Below are 23,600 nucleotides of genomic sequence, written 5' to 3'. Positions count from 1 at the left end.
AGAAAAGATTAAGCAGGCTAACAAAATCAATGGGTAGGGTTTATCACCTTTAATAAAAGATTTTAAAAGGAAAGGAGCTTAGAAAATTTTCAGATGTCCTGAATTTCAGATGCCTTATAAACTTTCCTATAAGGACCAGGTGGAATTCCTGTTGCATTGCCAATTCTTGTGTGGCGTATGTCAACAGTAACATTTTTGGACAAATTTATTTGTGTTTTTGTCAGGTGAATGCTTGAGATGCATGTTCTGGAATAATCTTGGTTGCATCCATTTTGCCATGAGCAAGCACAATTTGGGAATTTTCTACTTTAAAAAGGCTCTGCAGGAGAATGACGGTGTTTGTGCACAGCTGAGTGCAGGCAGCACTGATCCAGGTGAGCCCATCGCTGGGGGACAGCTCGTATCTTCCTACTTGAGAGATGATATTAAAGAGCAAGCATCTGAGCACCCAGTAGTGTAGAAAATTGTTGAGTCACTGTGTTGTATGCCTAACACTAATATAACAAGGTAAGTAAATTATACTGGAATTTAAAAAGTAATTTTTTGTTTTTGGTAAAGAATAAATAGGTAGATAGTGATCAAGTTTCTGGTCAGAATGCATCCATATGTGCCTGCCTACAATTAACATCGACCCTGCCCAACGGGTTTGACTCCGGAGACTTAGTAGATATGGCTACTTCAAATAGCAAGGTGGTAGGAGTAATTATCAAAGAAATTTAAATTACGTTTACTTTTTCGTGGATTTGAAAATCAGTAATCACACATGGTAATGTTATAAAGCAAAGTATGTTGCTAAGATTTCTCGACTAGTTTTTTTGGTGTTTTTTGTTTTTGTTTTGTTTTGTTTTTTAAGTAAGCTATATGCCCAATGTGGGGCTTGAACTCACAGCCCTGAAATTAAGAGTTGCATGCTTTACCAACTGAGCCAGCCAGGTGCCCCTAAACTAGTTTTATTATAGCTTCTTTCCAGGGTTTCACATGGGATGTTATAGGCAGCACCTGACAGTCTTGTTTATTTTTTTATTTTTTTGCACCTGACAGTCTTTGAGCAAATTCCTGAAGTTTCTTACTTTAATATTCATATGATATGGATCCTTGACCTGGAATGCTTAAAATCAAGCAATTATGTAGCTTTTTTAACCATAAAAAAAACTGATGAAAAGTGTATCCAAAATCATAAGTAGTCTTTTTTTTTTTTTTTTTTAAGATTTTATTTATTTATTTGAGACAGAGAGAATGAGAGACAGAGAGCATGAGAGGGAGGAGGGTCAGAGGGAGAAGCAGACTCCCCGCCGAGCAGGAAGCCCTATGCGGGACTAGATCCCGGGACTCCAGGATCATGACCTGAGCCGAAGGCAGTCGCCTAGCCAACTGAGCCACCCAGGCGCCCTAAGTAGTCTTATTTTATTGTAGACTGTGAAACTTTGAATAAGTGAGTGAACCACAGTCATCGTGGGTATAATATATTAATTTTTATTTCCATAGTAAAGTTCCCAAACTCCTGCTAACATTAGCTGAATACTTCTGGTTAAGAAAGCACATGACAATAAAATGGCTAACCAAAATGAAAGTTAAAAAAGAAAGTGAATCTTCTGAAAAGGTGGAAAGGTGGTTAAAGATTCATAGGAGTCAGTGGGTCCTATCTATTTTGTTTGCCTTTCTGGACCATTGTTACCTGGGGAGCTGGCAAATGAGAAGAGACATCTCTGGCCACACCAGCACAAGCAACTGAGATGACTCTGGAGGATATTTGTGGGGTTGAGGATGAAGATCATCACTAATAGAGAGCTGTTACAACTTTACACTGGGCCGGAACACCTACGTGGCTCAGTTGGTTAAGCATCTGCCTTTGGCTCAGGTCATGATCCTGAATCCTGGGATCCAGCTCTGTGTCGGGAGTCTGCTTCTCCCTGTCCCTCTGCTGCTCCCCTTGTTTGTGCTCTCTCTGTCAAATAAAATCTTCAAAGAAACACAAAACTTCACACTGGAGTCCTTGGTATTAAACAAGGTAGTATTTAAGTATTTAGTGGAATAAATGTTTTCAGTGTAACTGTTATTTTTAATCTAATGTTTTTTTCTTACCTAATTTATATCATTAGGCAAGAAATTTTCGGGAAGACCCATGTGTACATTACTAACCAACAAGAGGTATGAGTTGCTGTATAACTGTGGCATTCAGCTTCTTCACATTGGAAGACCTCTTGCTGCCTTTGAGTGTCTGATTGAAGCTGTTCAGGTTTATCATGCAAATCCCCGCCTCTGGCTAAGGTTGGCTGAATGCTGCATTGCTGCAAATAAGGGGGTGAGTGCTCTTTGGGTATCTTATACACTCCCCCCCAACTTGTTACATAGAAAGCAGAAAATACTTGAAAACACACAAGACCTCATTCCCTTTATAACTCTCAGAGAATTTATAAAGATAGTCTGTTCTTCAACAGTTGGACAAAAGATTTAGTTTCTTAAAGTCACTTGTTAAGATTCTGGTTCTTAAAGTATAGCAGCCTGTATCAGCAGTCACATTAAAGAAGTGAAGCCAACAAGAGGGTCGTATCTGTTGGAACAGTGGTCTGCTAACTGCTGGAGCAGGGGCCATATCATCTGCTGGCCTGAGAATGGTATGTGCACCGGGTGGTTAGAGAAGGACTAAGACCATGAGTGTGCAAAGAACTGTATAACACTGCATTTCCTTCAGTGGGGAGGAGCTTTAGTTTTGATTCAGTAAATGGTTCAGAGTTCATGGATTATCAAGCTGTCTCTCTCACACCTTTGTCCACAGTGACTGTGAGAAATAGGCCAGTTTACATGGGTGTCCTTGCCTAGAACATCTGCACGTGGTGGTTGGTAGAAACCTTTGGAATCTCAAGTGGGGAGTGGTCAGTGGGAGTAGGAGAAAGACAGGTTCTATCAGAATTAACAGATGCCTGTATCACCCCATTTCTTACCCACCCCCCACCCTTGCTGCACTCTTTGGCTGTGTGGAGATTGGGAGGCCTGGCACCTGGGGTTTGTCTGCCATAGGTGATATAGATGTTTTTGCTGCTCCTATTGCTGAACAGCACTTCCTGAGAAGCAGCTGCAAAAACTAGCATTTAGAAGTATGTTTGCCTGGCAGTTTTCACACATGATACTTAAGTTATTCATGATTTGGGTATACCACTGGGAAAAGAGATAAGTGCTATCTTTGAAGGGCTTTAATCATTTATATAATTGTAATTTGCCTTTTAAGAAAGGACAACTTTTCTTTTTTTGAAGACTTTATTTATTTGATAGAGAGCACAAGCAGGGGGAACAGCAGGCAGAGGGAGAAGCAGGCTCCCTGCTGAGCAAGGAGGCCAATGTGGGACTCGATCCCAGGACCCCAGGATCATGACTCGAGCCAAAGATAGACACTTAACTGACTGAACCATCCAGGTGCCCTAAAAGACAACTTTCTTACTGGATAATTCTTAAATTAGCTGACAGTTTTAGGCAGTATTTATACTTTTTTAAAACAAGAATCTCTAGAAATTGGGGCACCTGGGTGGCTCAGTCATTAAGCGTCTCCCATTGGCTCGGGTCATGATCCCAGGGTCCTGGGATCGAGCCTCATATCGGGCTCTCTGCTCGGCGGGAAGCCTGTTTCTCCCTCTCCCACTCCCCCTGCTTGTGTTCCTGCTCTTGCTATCTCTCTCTCTGTCAAATAAATAAATAAAATCTTTAAAAAAAAAAATCTCTAGAAATTGCTTATTCTCTTTAATTCATTCATGAATTTAAGTGTTGGAGACCTCTCATTTGGACGGTTATTGGAGACCAGGGAATTAGATCTTCCTAGGAGTAGAAAAAACAGTAAGGTTTAATATTTTCTTTTAAAATTACTTATTTTTAGAAACAGTACCTTTAGAATAGTCTTCATTCTGTGGATTTTATTATGAAGTCCCCATCCTCCCATTTTCTTGTACAAATTTCTAATTTTTTAAAAAAGACTTTATTTATTTAATGGGGTGCCTTCAGCTCAGGTCATGATCCCAGGGTCCTGGGATCGAGGCCCGCATCAGGCTCCCTGCTCAGCAAGAAGCCTGCTTCTCCCTCTCCCACTCCCCCTGCTTGTGTTCCCTCTCTTGCTGTGTCTCTCTCTGTCAAATAAATAAAATCTTTAAAAAAAATTTGTATTTATTTATTTTGAGAGAGCATGCACAAAAGGGGGGAAGGGGAGGAGCAGAGAGAAAGGGAGAAGCAGACTCCATGCTGAGCAGGGAACCCGATGCGGGGCTCGATTCCAGGATCCTGGGATCATGACCTGAGCCAAAGGCGGACGCTTAACTGACTGAGCCACCCAGGCGCCCCTAAGTTTCTAATTTTTAAAAAATGGTAGGGGTGCCCTGGATGGCTCAGTTGAGCATCCAACTCTTGGTTTCCGCTCAGATCAGGATCTCAGGGTCATGGGAAAGAGCCCTGCATCCGGCTCTGTACTTGGCAGCGTAGAGTCTACTTGGGATTCTCCCTGTCCCTCGTCTGCCCCTCCCCCCTGCTCACACGTCTTCTCTAAAATAAATAACTAAAATCTTTTTTAAAAATGGTAAAGATACTTGATTGCCATAATTTGGTGAATCTTAGAACACTCAGTTTGTGCTACAAATAGGGAATTTGCCAAAAATAATTATCTATGTCTATGCTTCTCCTCCTTCTAAAAAAGATCTAAAGTGCCATAAAAGACAGTAAAAACAACCCCCAAAATACTCCTGAATAAAACCAGAAAACAAAATCCCAATAAGTAGAAATTATAAACTACAAATAAAATTCCATAAAGTGTGTTTAGTCAGTATAGAAGGAATGCTGACCAAAGCAGTTTATACGTTCAGAAATAAATTCATTTTGGGGGCACCTGAGTGGTTTAGTCGGTTAAACATTTGCCTTTGGCTCAGGTCATGATGCCTGGGCGAGCCCACATTGGGCTCCCTGCTTGTCGGGGAGTCTTATTCTTCCTCTGCCCCTCCCCCCGCTTGTGCACTCACTCTCGTTCTTTTCTCTCTCAAAATCTTTAAAAATAAATACTTTTTTTTTTTTTTAAGATTTTATTGATTTGTTTTTTGACAGAAAGAGACACAGCGAGAGAGGGAACACAAGCAGAGGGAGTGGGAGAGGGAGAAGCAGGCTTCCCGCAGAGCAGGGAGCCTGATGCGGGGCTCGATCCCATGACCCTGGGATCATGACCTGAGCTGAAGGCAGACGCTTAACGATTGAGCCACCCAGATGCCCCCAATAAATTCATTTTTGAATAAAAAGAACGAACTTAAATTGGTGATGCTAAGGAGATGATTTATGTCCTGTTTATCTGATGCACATTGCTTCAGACCGCTTTTGTCAGAAGCACAGCTTACACTTGCTTGGTTAGGTATAATATGTGAGAAATCCTGCTAATTATCAAACGTAGACTTAATTGCAGGGAGAGTAAGCATTTTAAGAGAAGGCTATTAAAATATATAAATGTGGGGCGCCTGGGTGGATCAGTCGTTAAGCGTCTGCCTTCGGCTCAGGTCATGGTCCCAGGGTCCTGGGATCGAGCCCCGCATTGCGCTCCCTGCTCAGTGGGGAGTCTGCTTCTCCCTCTTCCACTCCCCCCGCTTGTGTTCCCTCTCTAGTTGTGTCTCTCTCTGTCAAATAAATAAGTCTTTAAAAAAATATATATAGAGATGTACCATTTATTTTTCTTAGTTCTGAAATTGAAATATGTTGAGTGCTGTTGCTGTTATGGCACTATAAAGTAATATTTTAATTACATATGATTCTTCTACATCATGACTGATCTGACACACGTTCTGGCTCTTGGTGTATTATTGAAAGTATTAGTTTATTATTGTGGGTTTTTAGTTCCAGTCCATTTTTGTTTTCATAGGCTGCATCTTCAAATCTAGCCATCTGATTGATCGGCTTGCATGACCTTAAGGATCAGGAAAGAATGTATGGATGAATCATTATAAATTTATCGCCACCACTAGGAAAAGAAGTCAGAATGGAAGTCTTTCCCATAGTGGTTCAGCATATCCACTATCTGTAATTTTTCATTAATATTGCTTGGCTGCATCCTTGACAGAAAATTTCCAATCAGAAAGGTGCCTGGGTGGTTCAGTCGGTTAAGGGTCCAACTCTTGGTTTCCGCTCAGTTCATGATCTCACAGTTGTGGAATCGAGCCCTGCATTGGGCTCTGTGCTCCATGTGCAGTCTGCTTCAGATTGATTCTCTCTCCCCCTCACGCTCTCTCAAATAAATAAATAAATAAATAAAACCTTTAAAAAAAGTTTTTAATCAGAGCAGTTTTGTATTTTTTAAGCATGTTGTGGTTTTTTTTTTTTTTTAAGGTTTTATTTATTTATTTGACAGAGACAAAGCGAGAGAGGGAGCACAAGCAGGGGGAGTGGGAGAGGGAGAAGCAGGCTTCCTGCAGAGCAAGGAGCCTGATGCAGGGCTTGATCCCAGGACCCTGGGACCATGACCTGAGCAGAAGGCAAGACGCTTAACGACTGAGCCACCCAGGCGCCCCAAGCATGTTGTATTTTTTAAGCACTATGTAATATTTTTTGTTTAAAATGAATATGCAAGTGAATCCTTGTTTTATTAGAAGTCATAAATAGAAGTTATAGTAGGGGCAATAAGTAACAGTACAGAAACATTATGCTTAGAGAAGGACTTTTTGCAGGGCAGAGTTTAGCTCTGTGAGTTCATGGATTGGCTCCAGTTTATTCTGCATATGAGAATCTGCCTGACTTTATATGACTAGTTGGGAATCCACCTGCAGGTAACTCAGAGATTTGGAGTGAAAGGGAAGATAGAGGTAGTTGACACCATCCAGTTCCCATAGTAAGATGATGCATCTTAGTGAAATATCCTAAAATACTATATATGTGTAAGTAGCTTTTACTCTTTTCAGTTTAATGTTTTACAGGGCTTTAGGATTTTAATTTTCTAGAAGGCAAGAATTGTGCCCATGTAAATTTTAACATATAGGTTGTCTGAGTTTATAAGTTGTTGACAATTTAATGCTTTCAATGAAGAAGCACAAGATATGTATTTTAGAAAGTAGAGCTGCTTCCCTTTTTCATGAGTTTTTGTGGCTCTATATGTTTCCTTAATCTGATGTCAAAGTGCCTGTAATATGCAGCATGGTCCCTGGGATATAGAATGTTCTAAATAAATCATTCTAAATAAATGCTTGAGTCATTCTTGAATTGCCTTTTTTCCTTAGAATTACCTCAAAGTTCATATTAAAGTACAGCATGCATCACAGACTTCCCACTCCATGTACTAACTAACTACTCTTCAATGTGGAGCATATTTCGCTCCACATCGATGGATCTTAGGAACTTCCTTGGAGTAACCGGAAAAGTATTAGATCATTTTTCACATCCTGTCTTATAATTGCATTAAATTAATTGAAAATTATTTGTATTTTGTAGACTGCTGAACAAGAAACTAAAGGCCTTCCGAGTAAGAAAGGAATTGTACAGTCTATTGTTGGTCAAGGCTATCATCGTAAAATAGTTCTGGCATCACAGTCCATACAGAATACTGTATATAAGTAAGTATTTTGCAAAGAGAAACTATAGATATTTAATATTTCACATAATGTTATTTATAAAAATATGCTTAAGACTTACCACTTTATAGGAGAAATCATTTTGTAACTAGGTTTTATTGCTACTTCAACAAATAGATCCCCATATATAGGTTCACAGTGAATATTATCTGACATAAGAATTCAGTTAATTACATTTATGCTGAAACTGTTGATGGCCTAAGAGACCCTGGTCTATTCAGTACCGTTATTCAAAATGTCCAGAAGAGGGCATCTTGATGTTTCTTTTTTTATATAATTTATCATTGATGCTTTTTATTTAGGTATTTTCTTATAGTCCCTAAAGCTAATTCTTAGTATTTAGAGAGAAAAGTACTAATACATAAAGTAACCAAAGCATTATAAAGCTGTCACATGTAAACCTTCAGTTGAGTAACTTTTAAATATGAACATCTTTATCTTGTATAAAGATTCCAAGTTGGAGTTGCTATTATTTCTAAAGTAGTAGGCTTTATAAAAAAAAAAAAAAAAAATTGGCTGTACTTTTTCTTTTCCAAAAAATAAAAATGTTCCACTACCATTTAAAAGTTCTCCCAGGGGCGCCTAGGTGGCTCAGTTGGTTAAGTGACTGCCTTGGGCTCAGGTCGTGATCCCAGGGTCCTGGGATCGAACCCTGCATCAGGCTTCCTGCTCGGCGGGAAGCCTGCTTCTCCCTCTTTCACTCCCCCTGCTTGTGTTCCCTCTCTCGCTGTCTCTGTCACTCTCTCTCTCTCTGTCAATTAAATAAATAAATAAAATCTTTAAAAAATAAATAAAAGTTCTCCCAACGTTTTAAAATAGTAACTGGCACACAATATTTTGGTCTTAATTTATTTCAACTATAATGCAGATTTTTTTTTTAAGACTTAAGATAAAGGATCATTTTCCTAAAATTTCAAAATTATTACTACTTTTCACCTTTTGAACCAATAGAAAGTTATATAAAATCTCAAAAAAATTGCAAGACAAATTTACAAATAAAGCATTTTCAAAAGCAAGGATCAACCAAAACAAGGCTCAGATGTGAAAATCTTTTCTTTTCAATTCTTACTATACTTGCCCTTGCCCTTGCCCTCGTTATAATTTTCCTTGTCTATAACTCTTGTGTTACATTAATGACGACATTGCAGATAACCTTCAAGTTGGTTTCCATCCTTAGTTCCATTCCTAGAGATACATCTTGTATGACGTGTATACTTGCTATGTATTATTCATACTTTTAAAATTTTTGTGTGTAATATTTAGGATTTAGGTTCTTTACGATTCTCTTATAACTGCTTATTTTCAAATTTCTACCTGTCAGCAAATTTTCATTTCCAGTTATATTGGTTTTATTCCTGATAATAGAAAAGTCTTATTTATTTTAAGTTATTTACTTAGCTAATTTGTTTTCGTTTTTTAAGTGATGGACAGTCTTCAGCCATTCCTGTAGCCAGTATGGAGTTTGCAGCCATTTGTCTCAGAAATGCCTTGTTGCTGTTACCCGAAGAACAGCAAGATCCGAAGCAGGAAAATGGGTCTAAAAATAGTAATCAATTAGGTGGGAACACGGAGAGCAGTGAAAGCAGTGAAACTTGCAGGTATTCTAATCCCTTTGACCCCCTTTGGTGAAGCCCCTCAGGACTTCATTAGTAAGCCTCTTTGTCCTTTAGATGAATTCCTAAAATCTCCAGCCGAATTTCCTAAATCCCCTGTTTTGAATAATAAGAAAGGAAAGTATGAATGTTAAGTATTTCTGGAAGAGAGAGCGACTGTGAAGACTAAGTGAGGAGAGAACCTAAGAAAAGTGGAAAGAGGGGCGCCTGGGTGGCTCAGATGGTTAAGCGTCTGCCTTTGGCTCAGGTCATGATCCCAGGATCCTGGGATCGAGTCCCATATCGGGCTCCCTGCTAGGTGGGGAGCCTGCTTCTCCCTCTGCCTCTCTCTCTCTCTCTCTCTCTCTCACTCACAGTCTCTGACTCTCATGAATAAATAAATAAAACATTTAAAAAAAAAAGTATTGCTGCTGAGCCTGGTGACATTTATAAAAAAAAAGAAAAAGAAAAGTGGAAAGAAACAACTTTTCATTGATAGGAGGAATAGTTGTAAAGAAATCCTGTTGCTCTCCCAGATAGCATTTTGTTTTTATGTTTATTAAAGTAAATACTTAAATCCTAAAATTTCTCCTTTTTTCTTAACGTATGCCTTTTCTCTTAACATACCATAAACTGTTAACCTCAAGAATATTTCTACTAATTTCTAGTTTTTTAGTATAAGTTAAATATTAACCAGTCTCTAGAAATTAAGAGAGCTTCTCATAATAATAAAACACCATTATATATAAAGTTGTTTTTACACATGGCACCTTTAAATTCAAGTCTTTCATCCCAGCGTTTTTTTCTTGATTATGATAGAAATACATGTATTAAAGAAAATTTGAAACAAAATTGTGGGGGTTTTTTGTTTTTTCCTCCATTGGGGTTATGTTTTACTGTAGTTGATAAAAAGCAATCAGAAAACCGAGAAATGTGTGAAAATACAGAAGTGGTTTCCTTTGTAGAAATATTGTTTACAATTAGAAATTTTTAAAAACAGCATTGTGTACTGGAGGAAAGAAACTGAAATACAGTATAGCTTCAGCACACTGGTTGCTAAGCATTTTGCATTCATTGTTTTTGGTTCTTGTATATTTTTGGCATAAAAAATTGCATGGGAGTGGGGGTAGGGAAATAATTTTATATTTAATTGTTTATTTGCTCTTCATAATTTAGAGTCTGTCTTTATTTTAGCAGTAAAAGCCATGATGGAGATAAATTCATTCCAGCTCCACCTTCTTCTCCATTGAGAAAACAGGAATTAGAAAACTTAAAGTGAGTATCTAAACAAAATTAGGGGCTGCTGGGTGGCTCAGTCCTTAAGCTTCTGCCTTGGGCTCAGGTCATGATCCCAGGATCCTGAGATTGATCCCCGCATCAGGCTCCCTGCTCAGCGGGAGGCCTGCTTCTCCTTCTCCCACTACCCCCTGCTTGTGTTCCCTCTCTCGCTGTGTCTCTCTCTCTGTCAAATAAATAAATAAAATCTTTAAAACAAAAATTAGTATAGCATCTATTGCATGTTATTTTTAATCTTCTTTATTTTGTTAATGTTATGGATTATATTGATAGAATGTCAAATGTTAAACCAACCTTTCAATCTTGTGATAAACCCCGCTAGTCACAATGTATTATCTTTTTTTATAAATTGTTGGATTCAGTTTTTTAATATTTTGTTAAGAATATTAGCTTCTTGGGCGCCTGGGTGGCTCAGTTGGTTAAGTGACTGCCTTCGGCTCAGGTCATGATCCTGGAGTCCCGGGATTGAGTCCCGCATCGGGCTCCCTGCTCGGCAGGGAGTCTGCTTCTCCCTCTGACCTTCCTCCCTCTCATGCTCTCTGTCTCTCATTCTCTCTCTCGCAAATAAATAAAATCTTTTAAAAAAAAAAATTAAAAAAAAAAAAAAAAGAATATTTGCTTCTTGGGTGCCTGGCTGGCTCACTTGGTGGAGCATGCAACTCTTGATCTTAGGGTTGTGAGTTTGAGCCCCACGTTGGATGTAGAGATTACTTAAAAATAAAATCCTAAAAGAAAAAAGGCCATTTTTTACCACATAATTACCACTTCTGGCTGATTCTATTTCCATAAGATATCATTTCCCTTCATTCTGAGGCTCCTCCTTCAACATTTCTTACAATACAGGTCTTAATTTTCCTAGGGTTTTGGGTTTTTTTAATCTGTTTAAATCTACAATTGTCTTTATTTCATCTTCATTCTTAGAGGATATTTTCACTGAAAACAGAACTCTAGATTGGTAGAGTTTGTTTTTCCTTTCAGTCAGCTCTTTGAAGAAGTCACTGCATTAACTTCAACTTCTGTTATTTCTGATTAGAAATTTAGAGTCATTGTACTGAGGTGCCCTTTTTCTATCTATAGATTGTCTGTTTTTCAGCAATTAGACTATGATGAGTCTGAATGTGATTTTCTTCATTTTTACTCTTGCCTTGGAGTTGGTGGACTTTAAGTCTATAAATTTATCTTTCAACAAATTTGATATATTTTGACCATAATTTCTTTTTTTTTTTAAGATTTTATTTATTTATTTGACAGAGACAGCGAGAGAGGGAATACAAGCAGGGGGAGTGGGAGAGGGAGAAGCAGCCCTCCCGCGGAGCAGGGAGCCCAATGTGGGGCTCAATCCCAGGACCCTGGGACCATGACCTGAGCCGAAGGCAGATGCTTAATGACTGAGCCACCCAGGCGCCCCGACCATAATTTCTTCATATTATTTTTGAGTTAGGCTGAATGATATAGCATTACTTTTAAGAATGATTTCAATAATAGAACTGAAAACTAAAATGAAAAAAAGCCATTATTTCTTTTATTATTATTATTTTTTTAAGAACCATCATTTCTTACGTTTTGCCTATTGCAAAAGAGTGACAGAAGTACATTTAAACATATATGTGTTGCTGGTAGCATTGTCAATTAATGGATGACTTTTGGAAAACATTTATTTATTCCCATTTTTTTCTGACAAACAATGCTAGCCTTGGTACAGAGGTACAGAGGAATTAGAGATAGAGGGAAAAAAAACTGCCTTCAAAAGCAGATGGTGAGGAGCATCTGGGTGGCTCAGTTGGTTGAGTGTCCGACTCTTGATTTCAGCTCAGGTCTGATGTTAGGATTGTAGGATCAAACCCCACGTGGGGCTCCATGCTCAGTGGGGAGTCTGCTTCTGTCTCCCTCTCCCTTTGCCCCTCCCCCAGCTTGCACACTTGCTCTCTCGCTCTCCCACTCAAATAAATAAATCTTTAAAAAAAAAAAAAGAAGATGGCAAACACTTAGGACAAAATGATATTAATTAGTAGCTTAGTTATTAGGTCGTGAGATTTGGGGTGTCTCTTTTATTCGTGTGATATTTTATTACCCTGAGAAGTAAAAAATGACCTCATTTAAAAAATTTCTTTCAGTCTGCTCAAGGTGCTCAGTCTGATGCCAAGGTTAACTGATGGCTTGTATTTCTTTTTCTTTGAACCTCCTGTTTGTAGAATTTACCATTTTCATATCGGGTTTTTCATCCTTTTTGTTTTTGTAAGAGTTCTTGTATGTTACAGAAATAGGCCTTTTATCATTTCTGAGATTTATGCTTTTAGTTGTAAAACAGAATTCCATAAGTATTCATGTAATGTGTAGAAAGGCCTTCTTGCCTCCAAGGATGAGAGAATAATTCACCTATGTGTTCTAGCACTGTCACAACCACCAATATAAATGTTTCATCTAGAATGTATTTTATAGAAATGAATAAGGTAGGGGCACCTGGGTGGCTCAGTTGTTAAGCGTCTGCCTTCGGCTCAGGTCATGATCCCAGGGTCCTGGGATTGAGCCCCGCATCGGGCTCCCTGCTCCGCGGGAAGCCTCCTTTTCCCTCTCCCACTCCCCCTGCTTGTGTTCCCTCTCTCGCTGTGTCTCTCTCTGTCAAATAAATAAAATCTTTAAAAAAAAAAAAAGAAATGAATAAGGTAGGGATCTATCTTTACTGTGTGTAATTTTTCATAGTATAGTCCATTTGATTAACTTCATTTAACTTTCAAATAAAGCATGCAACAGAACTATAAAATGTTAAGATTTTATGTCTAAACAGTTTAAAATTACAATTTTATAAAATAACATGTATATGTTTATTTGCGTGAAAAAATTGGAGGGATCTATGTCAAAACCTTCATGGTGGTTATCCCTGGATAGTGGAATAACTGATGATTTTTGTTTTCTTATTGGATATCTGTTTTTTCTAACTCTTTAAAAAGGAGGCTATTTCATTAATGTTAGTGAAGCCCCTCCTTGCATGCCTAGTGTTTTTGGAGGAATATTGGCCAGCAGGATATGTCCTTTTCTCTCTCTCTCTCTCTCTTTTTTTTTTTCCATTTAAATAAAGATGTGCCCTTTTTTTTTTTTTAAGATTTTTATTCATTTGTTTTGAAAGAGAGAGAGTGTATATGTATGTGTGTGAGAGATCGCGAGAGAGCAGGGGGCGGGGCAGAGGCAAAGGGAGAGAGAATCTCAAGCAGACGCCACACCGAGTGCAGAGCCTAACATAGGGCCCAGTCCCACAACCCCAAGATCATGACCTGAGCCAAAATCAAGAGTCATGTGCTTAACTGACTGAGCCACCCAGATGTCCCCAAGATGTGCCCTTTTCTGATCATATTCTGTCAGATCAACATGTTCATGCCAGGGCATTGCTGTCCATGAGCACAGGGCTCCATGCACCATTCTCACCTAGACAACAACTTTTTATTTCTTTATTTTATTCTGTTGAAGTGTACCATAAATTCCCACTTAGCATTAATGCCCTCTCTGTCCCGGGTTTTATTATGAGGAGGAAAGAATTAATCCTCTGATTATATGGAGGATTAAATCTCATGTTTAGTTAGAAATGAGTTGGTCATTTAAGATTTTGAATGTAGAGTTTTGGTTTTTTGAAACTTGACAAAGTTAATTAAATGTTTTCTTGGGGCACCTGGGTGGCTCAGTCAGTTGAGCGTCTGCCTTTGGCTCAGGTCATGATCCCAGGGTCCTGGGATCGAGCCCCGCGTCGGGCTCCCTGCTCTGCGGGGAGCCTGCTTCTCCCTCTCCCACTCCCCCTGCTTGTGTTCCCTCTCTCGCTGTCTCTCTCTCTGTCAAATAAATAAATAAAATCTTTAAAAATAAATAAATATAAAAAGCAGTCAAATTTCAACCATATAACTAAAACCATGCTAGATTTTTGTCCTGAATGGAAATTTGAAAAAACAACGCAAATTAAGTAAAGCTAATCTATATTTGGTATAACTTAAGCTCATGGGAAAGAGGTGGATTGTAGTGCTCAGCCAGGACAATATTTGGGACAATGCTTTGATTTGCCAAAAAAATGTACTGTTTTCCCCCAGTGTCCCTCATGTTTTCTAGAGATGTCTTTCTTTATGGATCCACCTGCATTTTATATTTATCTAAGGGGTTCATCTATTTTTAATAGGTTATTGTGTGTGATAAAAATCTTAGTACAAAAAGTTACATAGTGTAGGGGCGCCTGGCTGGCTCAGTCAGAAGAATGTACGACTCTTGATCTCAGGGTCGTGAAGTTTGAGCCCCATGTTAAGGTGTATAGATTACTTAAAAATAAAATCTTAGAAAGAAAAAAAAGTTGGATAGTATAAGTAAAATTTGACCCATCCCAGTCCTCTGTTTCTAAGATCTTCCCTGAGGGGCGACCAGTTACCAGTTTCTTGTATGTCCTTCCAGTGAGATTTCTCATTCCTGTGCCAGCGTATGTATATATGGTAATTTTTACACTAGCACTAGCAATTGGATAGTGTCCCCATCTTGTTCCATACCCTACTTTTCCCATTTGACAATGTATCTTTAGAAATTGCTCTTCCTTGGTACAAAGCTCTGTTTCATTCTTTCTAATAGGTGCATAGAATTGCATTATATGGATATGACATACTTCATCATTCCTTTATATTTAGTTGTTTATAATGTTTGTCTTTGATGTTACAAATAATGCTGCAGTGAGTATCATTGTACAGTTTTTAAGGAGAATCCTTAATAAGGTATTTTATTTTATTTTTATTTTTTTAAAGATTTTTATTTATTTATTTGAGAGAGAGAATGAGATAGAGAGCATGAGAGGAGGGAGGTTCAGAGAGAGAAGCAGACTCCCTGCCTAGCAGGGAGCCCGATGCGGGACTCGATCCTGGGACTCCAGGATCATGACCTGAGCTGAAGGCAGTCGCTTAACCAACTGAGCCACCCAGGCACCCCCTTAATAAGGTATTTTAAACAGTTTTTAAATTTGATTTAATTTTTACAAATTTATTTGAGTAATCTTAGGATGGCTTTATGCAATTTAACAAGTATATTATTCTCTAATGGTTGAACAGCTGCAGAGTTGTGTAAATTAATTTTGCCTTCTGAAAGTGGCATTAAAGAGAAGGGTATGTGCAGAGTGGCATACTTCCTCTCTGAATTTTGTACCCTCCAAGGCACAACTCTTTGCTTTCCATGTGCCCTAATAGGAGGATTGATGATTTTCAGAGAAAATAAAATTACTTCCCTGTTTTTGTGGAAAGGGGCAAAGGGTCTCCATTGGGAATTCCATCATCATAAATTGAGGTAAAGATGGGTTTGCTGGTATATATTAACCTTTTTTCTTATGGAGCAGATGGGAGAAAGGAAATGGAACAAGAGGGAAGGAGCCTTAGGGTAGATTTATAAAAAGAACTGCTATGCAAGACAGTAGTAACGGTAATGTGGAGACAAATGGTGCAGGGAAGGAGTCGTAAAAGATTTGTGTCGTAATTTTCAAAGCTATAAAAGCTCATAATGCAGTTGGGCGTGTTAAAGGGCAGGTCTGTGGCAGGAGCCAGCTGTCTTCTATAGAAGGAAGGAGACTGAGTACATTGGTTTTCTGTTAAGATCATGGAATTCTTAGAGATTTCATCTTTTTCTGACCTGAATTCTTTTATGTGATTGGAAATGTGTGTGTGACTAGTGTATTTTTTATGGACTATTATCTTTGACCCCTTGTGCCCTCTAATACCCAAGACACCAATGTAAAACCTCATTTCCTATTTCCAGCATAACTAATATGCAGTAAATTATCATGAGTGTTATAATGGCCACTTCCTTTGGTATGGGTTCACAGCCTCTTGAGTACTTTCATTTTTTTCATCTGTATATAAATGAAGATGGGTCCCCCAAAATATTCATTCTAACCAAGTTTCAAGAATGTTTTTTGAAGACAGATGACACCTGAAGCAATTAATGAGATTCTATATTAGAATTAAGAAAGATTTCAGAAGAATATTCTCACAATTAAAACAGAAATTTACCCCACATCAGGAAATGTCTCAGAAATCAACTAAGTTTAATTGTGAGGCTCAGATGAACAGATGAACACTGTTAGAGTATTGTTCAGTTCCTGAATCATTCCGAGCTCTGCAAAGCCATCAGTTTCATTCAATTAGGAAAGCACGCACACACATACACACATTCTACAGCCTTAAATTAAATAAATGCTATGACTTAAAATTTTCAAAGAAAAGGTGATTCTATTTCTAGGTACATACCCAAGATAAATGAAAACTTGTACATACAATAAATCATAGCAACTTTACTCATGATAGAGAAAAACTAGGAGTAGTCCAGTAACCATTAATAAGAGAACAGATAACTAAATTATAATCCACTATATACACTGGAATACTATTCAGCTATAAAAAGCAACAAATTATTGATGCACAAGTCAATATGAATGAATCTCAAAACATTTTGTGTTTCTTTTATGCAGTGTAAGGTATCTACAGTATGATTCCATTTATGCCATTTATATGACAGGCAAAACTATACAAAACTAATTTATGTTAATAGAAATCAGAGCAGTGGTTGGGAGGAATTGACTGGAAGAATCTTTCTGCAGTGATAGAAATGTTCTGTACTTTAGCTGGGCTGGTGGTTACATGTATATATTCAAACTCAGCAAACTGTACACTTCAAGTGATGCATTTTAGTGTATATAATTATATCTCATTAAAATTTTAAGGTATTGGATCTCAGTGGCTCAGTCAGTAGAGCATGCGACTCTTGATCTCGGGGTTGTGAGTTTGAGCCCCATGTTGGGTGTAGAGATCACTAAAAAAAATTAAAATTTTTAAGGTAGTTTTAAATTTTACAAAAATTAATGTAATTCTAAATATATTCTTTTGAGGGGCGCCTAGGTGGCTCACTCAGTTAAGCATCTGCCTTTGGCTCAGGTCATGATCTCAGGGTCCTGGGAACGAGCCGCACGTTGGGCTCCCTGCTCCGCGGGAAGCCTCCTTCTCCCTCTCCCACTCCCCCTGCCTGTGTTTTCTCTCTCACTGTCTCTTTCTCTCAAATAAAATCTTTTAAAAAAAGAAAATTTAAAATTATACTTACAGGTCCAATTATATTTGTATTGGACAGTGCTGCTCTGAGTTTTTATTTTTATCTTTTTAAAGATTTATTTATTGAGGGGCACCTGGTTGGCTCAGTCGATTGAGCGTCTGCCTTCAGCTGGGGTCATGATCCCGGGGTCCTGGGATTGAGCCCCACGTTGGCCTTCCTGCTCAGTGGGGAGCCTGCTTCTCCTTCTCCCTCTCCCTCTCCTGCTCCCCCTGCTTGTGCTCTCTTTCAAATAAATAAAATATTAATTTTTAAAAAATGTGATTAATCACATTTTTTAAAAAGATTTTATTTATTTATTTGACAGACAGCGAGAGAGAGAACACAAGTAGGGGAGTGGGAGAGGGAGAAGCAGGCTTCCTGTGGAGCAGGGAGCCCGATGCGGGGCTTGATCCCAGGACCCTAGGACCATGACCTGACCTAACAACTGAGCCACCCAAGCACCCTCTTTTTCTTTTTTTTTTTAAAGGTTTCTTTATTTTAGAGAGTGTGAATTGGGGGTGTGGTTCAGAGGGAGAGAAATCAAGCAGACTCCCCAATTGAGCACAGAGCCTGACATGGGTTCAATTCCAGGACCCTGAGATCATGACCTGAGCTGAAACCAAGAGCCAGACACCCAACTCACTCAGCCACTGAGGCAACCCTTACTTTTTTCTTTTATTGACCATGCTTTTCATGTCCTATCTAAGAATCCTTTGCCAAATTCAAAGACATAAGGTTTTCTTGTTTTCTTCTAAGAGTTTTATAGTTTTACGTGTTACATTTAGGTCTTTTATCTGTTTTTCAGATAATTTTTATATATGATACGAAGTAAGCGCTCAACTTAATTCTTTCGCATACTAGTATCTTATTAACAGGAAAGAAATAAGTTCATAGGCCTAATTAGTCACATATTAACATTTCATTGTTGCACAGTGGTTTATTATTTATTATTTATTTTTTATTTTTTTAAAGATTTTATTTATTTGAGAGAGAGAGCACAAGAGGGGGGAGTGGGAGAGGGAGAAGCAGACTCCCTGCTGAGCAGGAAGCCCGATGCGGGACTCGATCCTGGGACTCCAGGATCATGACCTGAGCCGGAGGCAGTCGCTTAACCAACTGAGCCACCCAGGCACCCTGCACAGTGGTTTAATAACCAGCTTAGGTATATGTACTGATTCTTACATGTTGCATATTATAGGACATCTTTGTTATTCATTCTGAGATTGTGATTTTTAATTTCTGAAACTAAAATGGAACTGCTCTAGAACTTGGAAAACAGTATAACAGAACTGGAAAAGGGCAAGAAGTAATTTGGGGGCCCACATGGGAAATGTTTGTATGAGAAATTAAAATCACAGCATATAGAATAAAAGTGAGGGGCACCTGGGTGGCTCAAGTCATTAAGCTTCTGCCTTTGGCTCAGGTCATGATCCCAGGGTCTTGGGATTGAGCCCCGCATCAGGCTACCTCTCCTGCTTCCTCTGCTTGTGTTCCCTCTCTCGCTGTGTCTCTCTCTGTCAAATAAATAAATAAAATCTTTTAAAAAAATAAAAAATAAAAATGAAATTTCAATTTGTCTTTTTTTTTTGTTTAATAAGAGGCTCAAAAATGGATAAAAGGAAGTTTTCAGGTCACATTTAATTAAGCCCAGTTAAGTTGTTCTACAAGTATAAATTATAAAACTTTAATTAGTTCATTTAGAATTTGATGTAATACTCAGTGGATGATTTCCCATTCAGTTAAGGGGGACCTCCCATGACCCAGTGTTTGAGAGAAGATGAATCAAACAAATGGTTGATGACATAAATATTATAGGCAGTTCTAGTATACTTATGGAATCCAGTTTCTTTTGGTTTTGGCCTAGTGGTTATATTATAGCTCATGAGACATACCTAAAACAGAATTATGGCTGAAAATCTTTTGAATCTCCTATTGTTCTTACATCTGAGTGTGTGGTCCTATTGAAATGTATCCATCTTGGGCGCCTGGGTGGCTCAGATGGTTAAGCGTCTGCCTTCGGCTCAGGTCATGATCCCAGGGTCCTGGGATCAAGTCCCGCATCGGGCTTCCCGCTCCTTGGGAGCCTGCTTCTCCCTCTGTTTCTCTCTGTCTCTCATGAATAAATAAATAAAATCTTAAAAAAAAAAAAAAGAAAGAAAGAAATGTATCCATCTATAATCAATTCCACCAAAGAAGGAACCTGCATATGTGACATTTCCTTCACATCATAAGCAGTGTTCATATTGGCAGGGCTCGAGTAATTCTTCAGTGGTCTGCCATTCTGTGGAAGCCCCATATGGCCACTGCTGACATTGGACAAATCCTTTAACCCCTGTAGGTCTTACTTTTCTGTCAAGTAAATGAATTGGGTCGGATGATCTTCAGGTCCCGTCTGTATATAAAATGCTGTGTCTGTGACTTTATGAATTTTATTTGCTGCCTAGGCTAGGGCTCGGTCCTTTGAGACGCTAGATTTGGTTGAAAAAACTTTTTTCAGCTTCTTTGTGTTGGGCTTCTATTTGTTTTGGATTTGGGGTATGTTTGTCAGTAAGCTTCTTTTTGTACAGAACTGTTACCAGAAAAGCAAAATGTTTACAAAACACATGAAGTGAAAAACTTAAAAATTTTCTTTTAAGATTTGAAAGTTGACAAGTTTAACATTTTCGAAATTATCATGGATAATGGAAATAGCTTGAAAGATTTTTTTTTTTAAAGTAGGCTCCATGCCCACCATAGGGCTCAAACTCACAACCCTGAGATCAAGAGTCGAGTGCTCTACCAGCTGAGCCAGCCACACGCCTGATTATTTTTTGAAATTATATAATCTATTCAGCTTGGAAAAAATTCTTTTTCTTTTTTTAAGATTTTATTTATTTAGGGGCGCCTGGGTGGCTCAGTTGGTTAAGCGACTGCCTTCGGCTCAGGTCATGATCCTGGAGTCCCTGGATCGAGTCCCGCATCGGGCTCCCTGCTCAGCAGGGAGTCTGCTTCTCCGTCTGACCCTCCCCCCTCTCATGCTCTCTCTCTATCTCATTCTCTCTCTCAAATAAAATCTTTAAAAAAAAAAAAAAAAGATTTTATTTATTTAGGGCGCCTGGGTGGCTCAGTCATTAAGCGTCTCCCTTTGGCTCAGGTCATGATCCCAGGGTCCTGGGATCGAGCCCGCATCGGGCTCCCTGCGCCTCGGGAAGCCTGCTTCTCCCTCTCCCGCTCCTGCTGCTTGCGTTCCGTCTCTCTGTCAAATAAATAAATAAAAATCTTTTAAAAAAGAAAAAGATTTTTATTTATTTATTTGAGAGAGAGAGAGAGAGAGAAAAGCAGTCTCCCCATCTAGCCTCTCGTCGTAGGGCTCGATCCCAGGACCCTGGGACCATGACCTGAGCCGAAGGCAGATGCCCAACTGACTGAGCCACCCAGGCACGTCCCCTGGAAGAAATTCTTTATTGGATTTTTTGGGCCAATTTTTCAAACTTGTTTGCTGTAAGATCTCTTTATAATTTCCTTTGACACATGGTGACTGACTAGATTTACCCCCATTTTAGCCTCTTTTAATAAGGGTTAAACTATTTCAGACATTTGGTTTAGATTCATTTAACTCATTACAGAATATGTGGCTTGATAGACTTTTGATGCCCAGTCTTATATACCTTGTTGCTGTAATTTGATGCTTTAAGGAAAGTCCCTACCCCCATTTCTTTTCTTTTTTCTTTTTTGTTCTTTCCTTTCCAAGGGTTGGCATTCTATGGACCTAGAGCAAGTTCCTCCCACATGTAGAGGAGAGAGTATGGGGTTATGTCAGATCCTCCAGTTGGGGGGGGTTGTAGACTGGGGGCAGGGGATGGAAAGCTAGTGTGTCTCTTCCCTTGAGGTATAGTTCTTCCAGTCTGATGAACTGTCAGATCCACTGTGTGGTTGGTAAAGCAGATTGGACAGTGACTCAGGGAAGTGGGGGGCGGGGGGGGGTTAGTATTTTAAGTAGCAACTCTCAAAGGTAAAGTGATTTCTCCAGGGGCTTAGTAGATAGAGCTATATGTGTTTCTAGTGTTAGCACTCAGTAGGAATTAATGGCAGAGTAGAATATTGTTTCCTAGAGGAAAAGGAGGATGAGTGAGGATGATGAGAGGTTGGGATAGATTGTGAGGCATTAAGGGAAGAGGGGTCATAAATGTTAGTTTTAGTTTTGTGCAAGCAATGAAACTTGCTTAATCCTGACAGCTCTTGATCAGAATGCCAGCCACAGAGTTCTGCTTGACATATTTAAGTATTTTTGAAAAGAAAGATTATTAGTAGAATCTTCTACCCTGTTGTGATTTGATAGGATCTCTTCTGGGAAAAAAGGGTAAAAGTTGAGGAAACCAGATTTTTACCTGGTACATAGCTGCAGTCTGGACTTCCTGGGCAGCAGAAACCTGCTGCAATCTTACATGACTGATTTCTGGACCCAAAGTGGGCTTGACAGTGGGCTGGAGCAGTAATAGCCCCCTACTGTCGGGAGAGGCCAGGGCAGGCTTTTCCCAGCAAGCCTGCCTGAGGTGTGGCTGTCCTAGACGCTAGGCCCCAGAGCATGCAGGATGACTCTCCTGTCTGTGGGAGCTGGGAAGGAGGTGGCTTCGTCAGTGAGGCAGCCTGCCAACAAGACAGGTGGAGGTCTGCGTGCCTGGAGCAGTAAGTCAAAAAATGTTGAAAGCTGTGGTCTTCAGTGATTATCTGTTAAACACCTACTGCGTAGATGCTGAGGAATTGTTCCAGTGTTAGTGCAGGAAACAAAAGGTGGTGGGCTTCTGCTTTGAAGGAGCTTATGTCTGATCTTTGGCCAAGTCATGGATGAAAATGGATATTAAACTTAGTGATTTTCGTTCATATAGGCCCTGAGCTGATGGCTTTCTTGGGCCTCTGGAGACTTAGGCCTTAAAAGTCCTTTTCTTCATAAGCATACATACCTGGCTGATGAATTTGTGTTCGTTGCCATTTTAAAATAGTACAGGGGCACCTGGGTGGCTCAGTCATTAAGTGTCTGCCTTCGGCTCAGGTCATGATCCCAGGGTCCTGGGATCGAACCCCGCATCGGGCTCCCTGCTCCTCGGGAAGCCTGCTTCTCCCTCTCCCACTCCCCCTGCTTGTGTTCCCTCTCTCACTGTGTCTCTCTCTGTCAAATAAATAAATAAAATCTTTTAAATAAATAAATAAAATAGTACAAATAAGCCAAAAGAGGAAATTAAGTCACCCTAATCTCACGACAAAGAGCTAAGCACTGAGGAGCTACTGCATGGGGGAGATAACTAGCCATTGCCTCCCTTCTTTGGGCCCTTGCTTCTTCCATCAGAGAGAGGATGCCCCCTCGGGGCTGTGGCCACAGGACAGATTGGCTGGTAAAGACAACTCTTGGAAACATAGGGATATTGACAGTAAGCTTGTCAAAAAATCCCTTTGAGAAGGACATTACTTGCCTGTTCTTATTCTCTTATGTGAACAGGGTTCAGATTTTAAATTATGTGCTCAGTAAGAAAATTTAAACTTTGGAGGGGCGGCTGGGTTGCTCAGTCGGTTAGGCGGCTGCTTTCCGCTCAGGTTATGATCTCGGGGTCCTGAGATCGGCCCCATGGGAGGCTCCCTGCTCAGTGGGGAGTCTGCTTGTCCCTCTCTCTCTCCTGCTTCCCCTGCTTGTCAGGTCTCTTGCTTGCACTCTCTCTCAAATAAATAAAATCTTTTAAAAAAATTTAAACTTTGATGCTGAGTGAAATAAGTCAAACAGAGAAAGACATGTATCATATGACCTCACTGATATGAGGAATTCTTAATCTCAGGAAACAAACAGGGTTGCTGGAGTGGGGGGTGGGGTGGGAGGGATGGGCTGATTGGGTGATAGACACTGGGAAGGGTATGTGCTCTGGTAAGCGCTGTGAATTGTGCAAGACTGTTGAATCTCAGATCTGTACCTCTGAAACAAATAATGCAATATATGTTAAGAAAAAAAAAAAAGAAGATAGCAGGAGGGGAAGAATGAAGAGGGGGAAATCGGAGGGGTAGACGAACCATGAGAGACGATGGACTCTGA

General features: G+C 39.4%; 1 protein-coding gene across 8 annotated transcripts in view; it reads left to right on the top strand.

Moving 5' to 3' along the window:
• Window positions 1–23,600, top strand: part of CNOT10 (CCR4-NOT transcription complex subunit 10) — an 81,271-nt gene that overhangs the window by 45,019 nt on the left and 12,652 nt on the right. For 7 of the 8 annotated variants that reach the window (XR_004676717.1, XR_004676718.1, XR_004676719.1 and 4 more), the window contains 5 exons: window positions 225–374; window positions 2,100–2,302; window positions 7,432–7,553; window positions 8,993–9,169; window positions 10,358–10,438. Coding sequence is in view for 5 of the 8 variants with exons in the window: in XM_034991649.1 (XP_034847540.1) it covers window positions 225–374; window positions 2,100–2,302; window positions 7,432–7,553; window positions 8,993–9,169; window positions 10,358–10,438 (733 nt within the window). In the remaining 3 variants the exon portion in view is untranslated. The remainder of the gene's footprint in view (window positions 1–224; window positions 375–2,099; window positions 2,303–7,431; window positions 7,554–8,992; window positions 9,170–10,357; window positions 10,439–23,600) is intronic. The other variant, XM_034991657.1, reaches the window with a different exon arrangement.

Source organism: Mirounga leonina, unplaced genomic scaffold (assembly GCF_011800145.1).
Source record: "Mirounga leonina isolate KUSES-001 unplaced genomic scaffold, KU_Mleo_1.0 Mir_115, whole genome shotgun sequence".
NCBI classification, from domain to species: domain Eukaryota; kingdom Metazoa; phylum Chordata; class Mammalia; order Carnivora; family Phocidae; genus Mirounga; species Mirounga leonina.
Note: the sequence above shows the minus strand (reverse complement) of the source record. Positions and strands in the feature narration are given on the sequence as shown.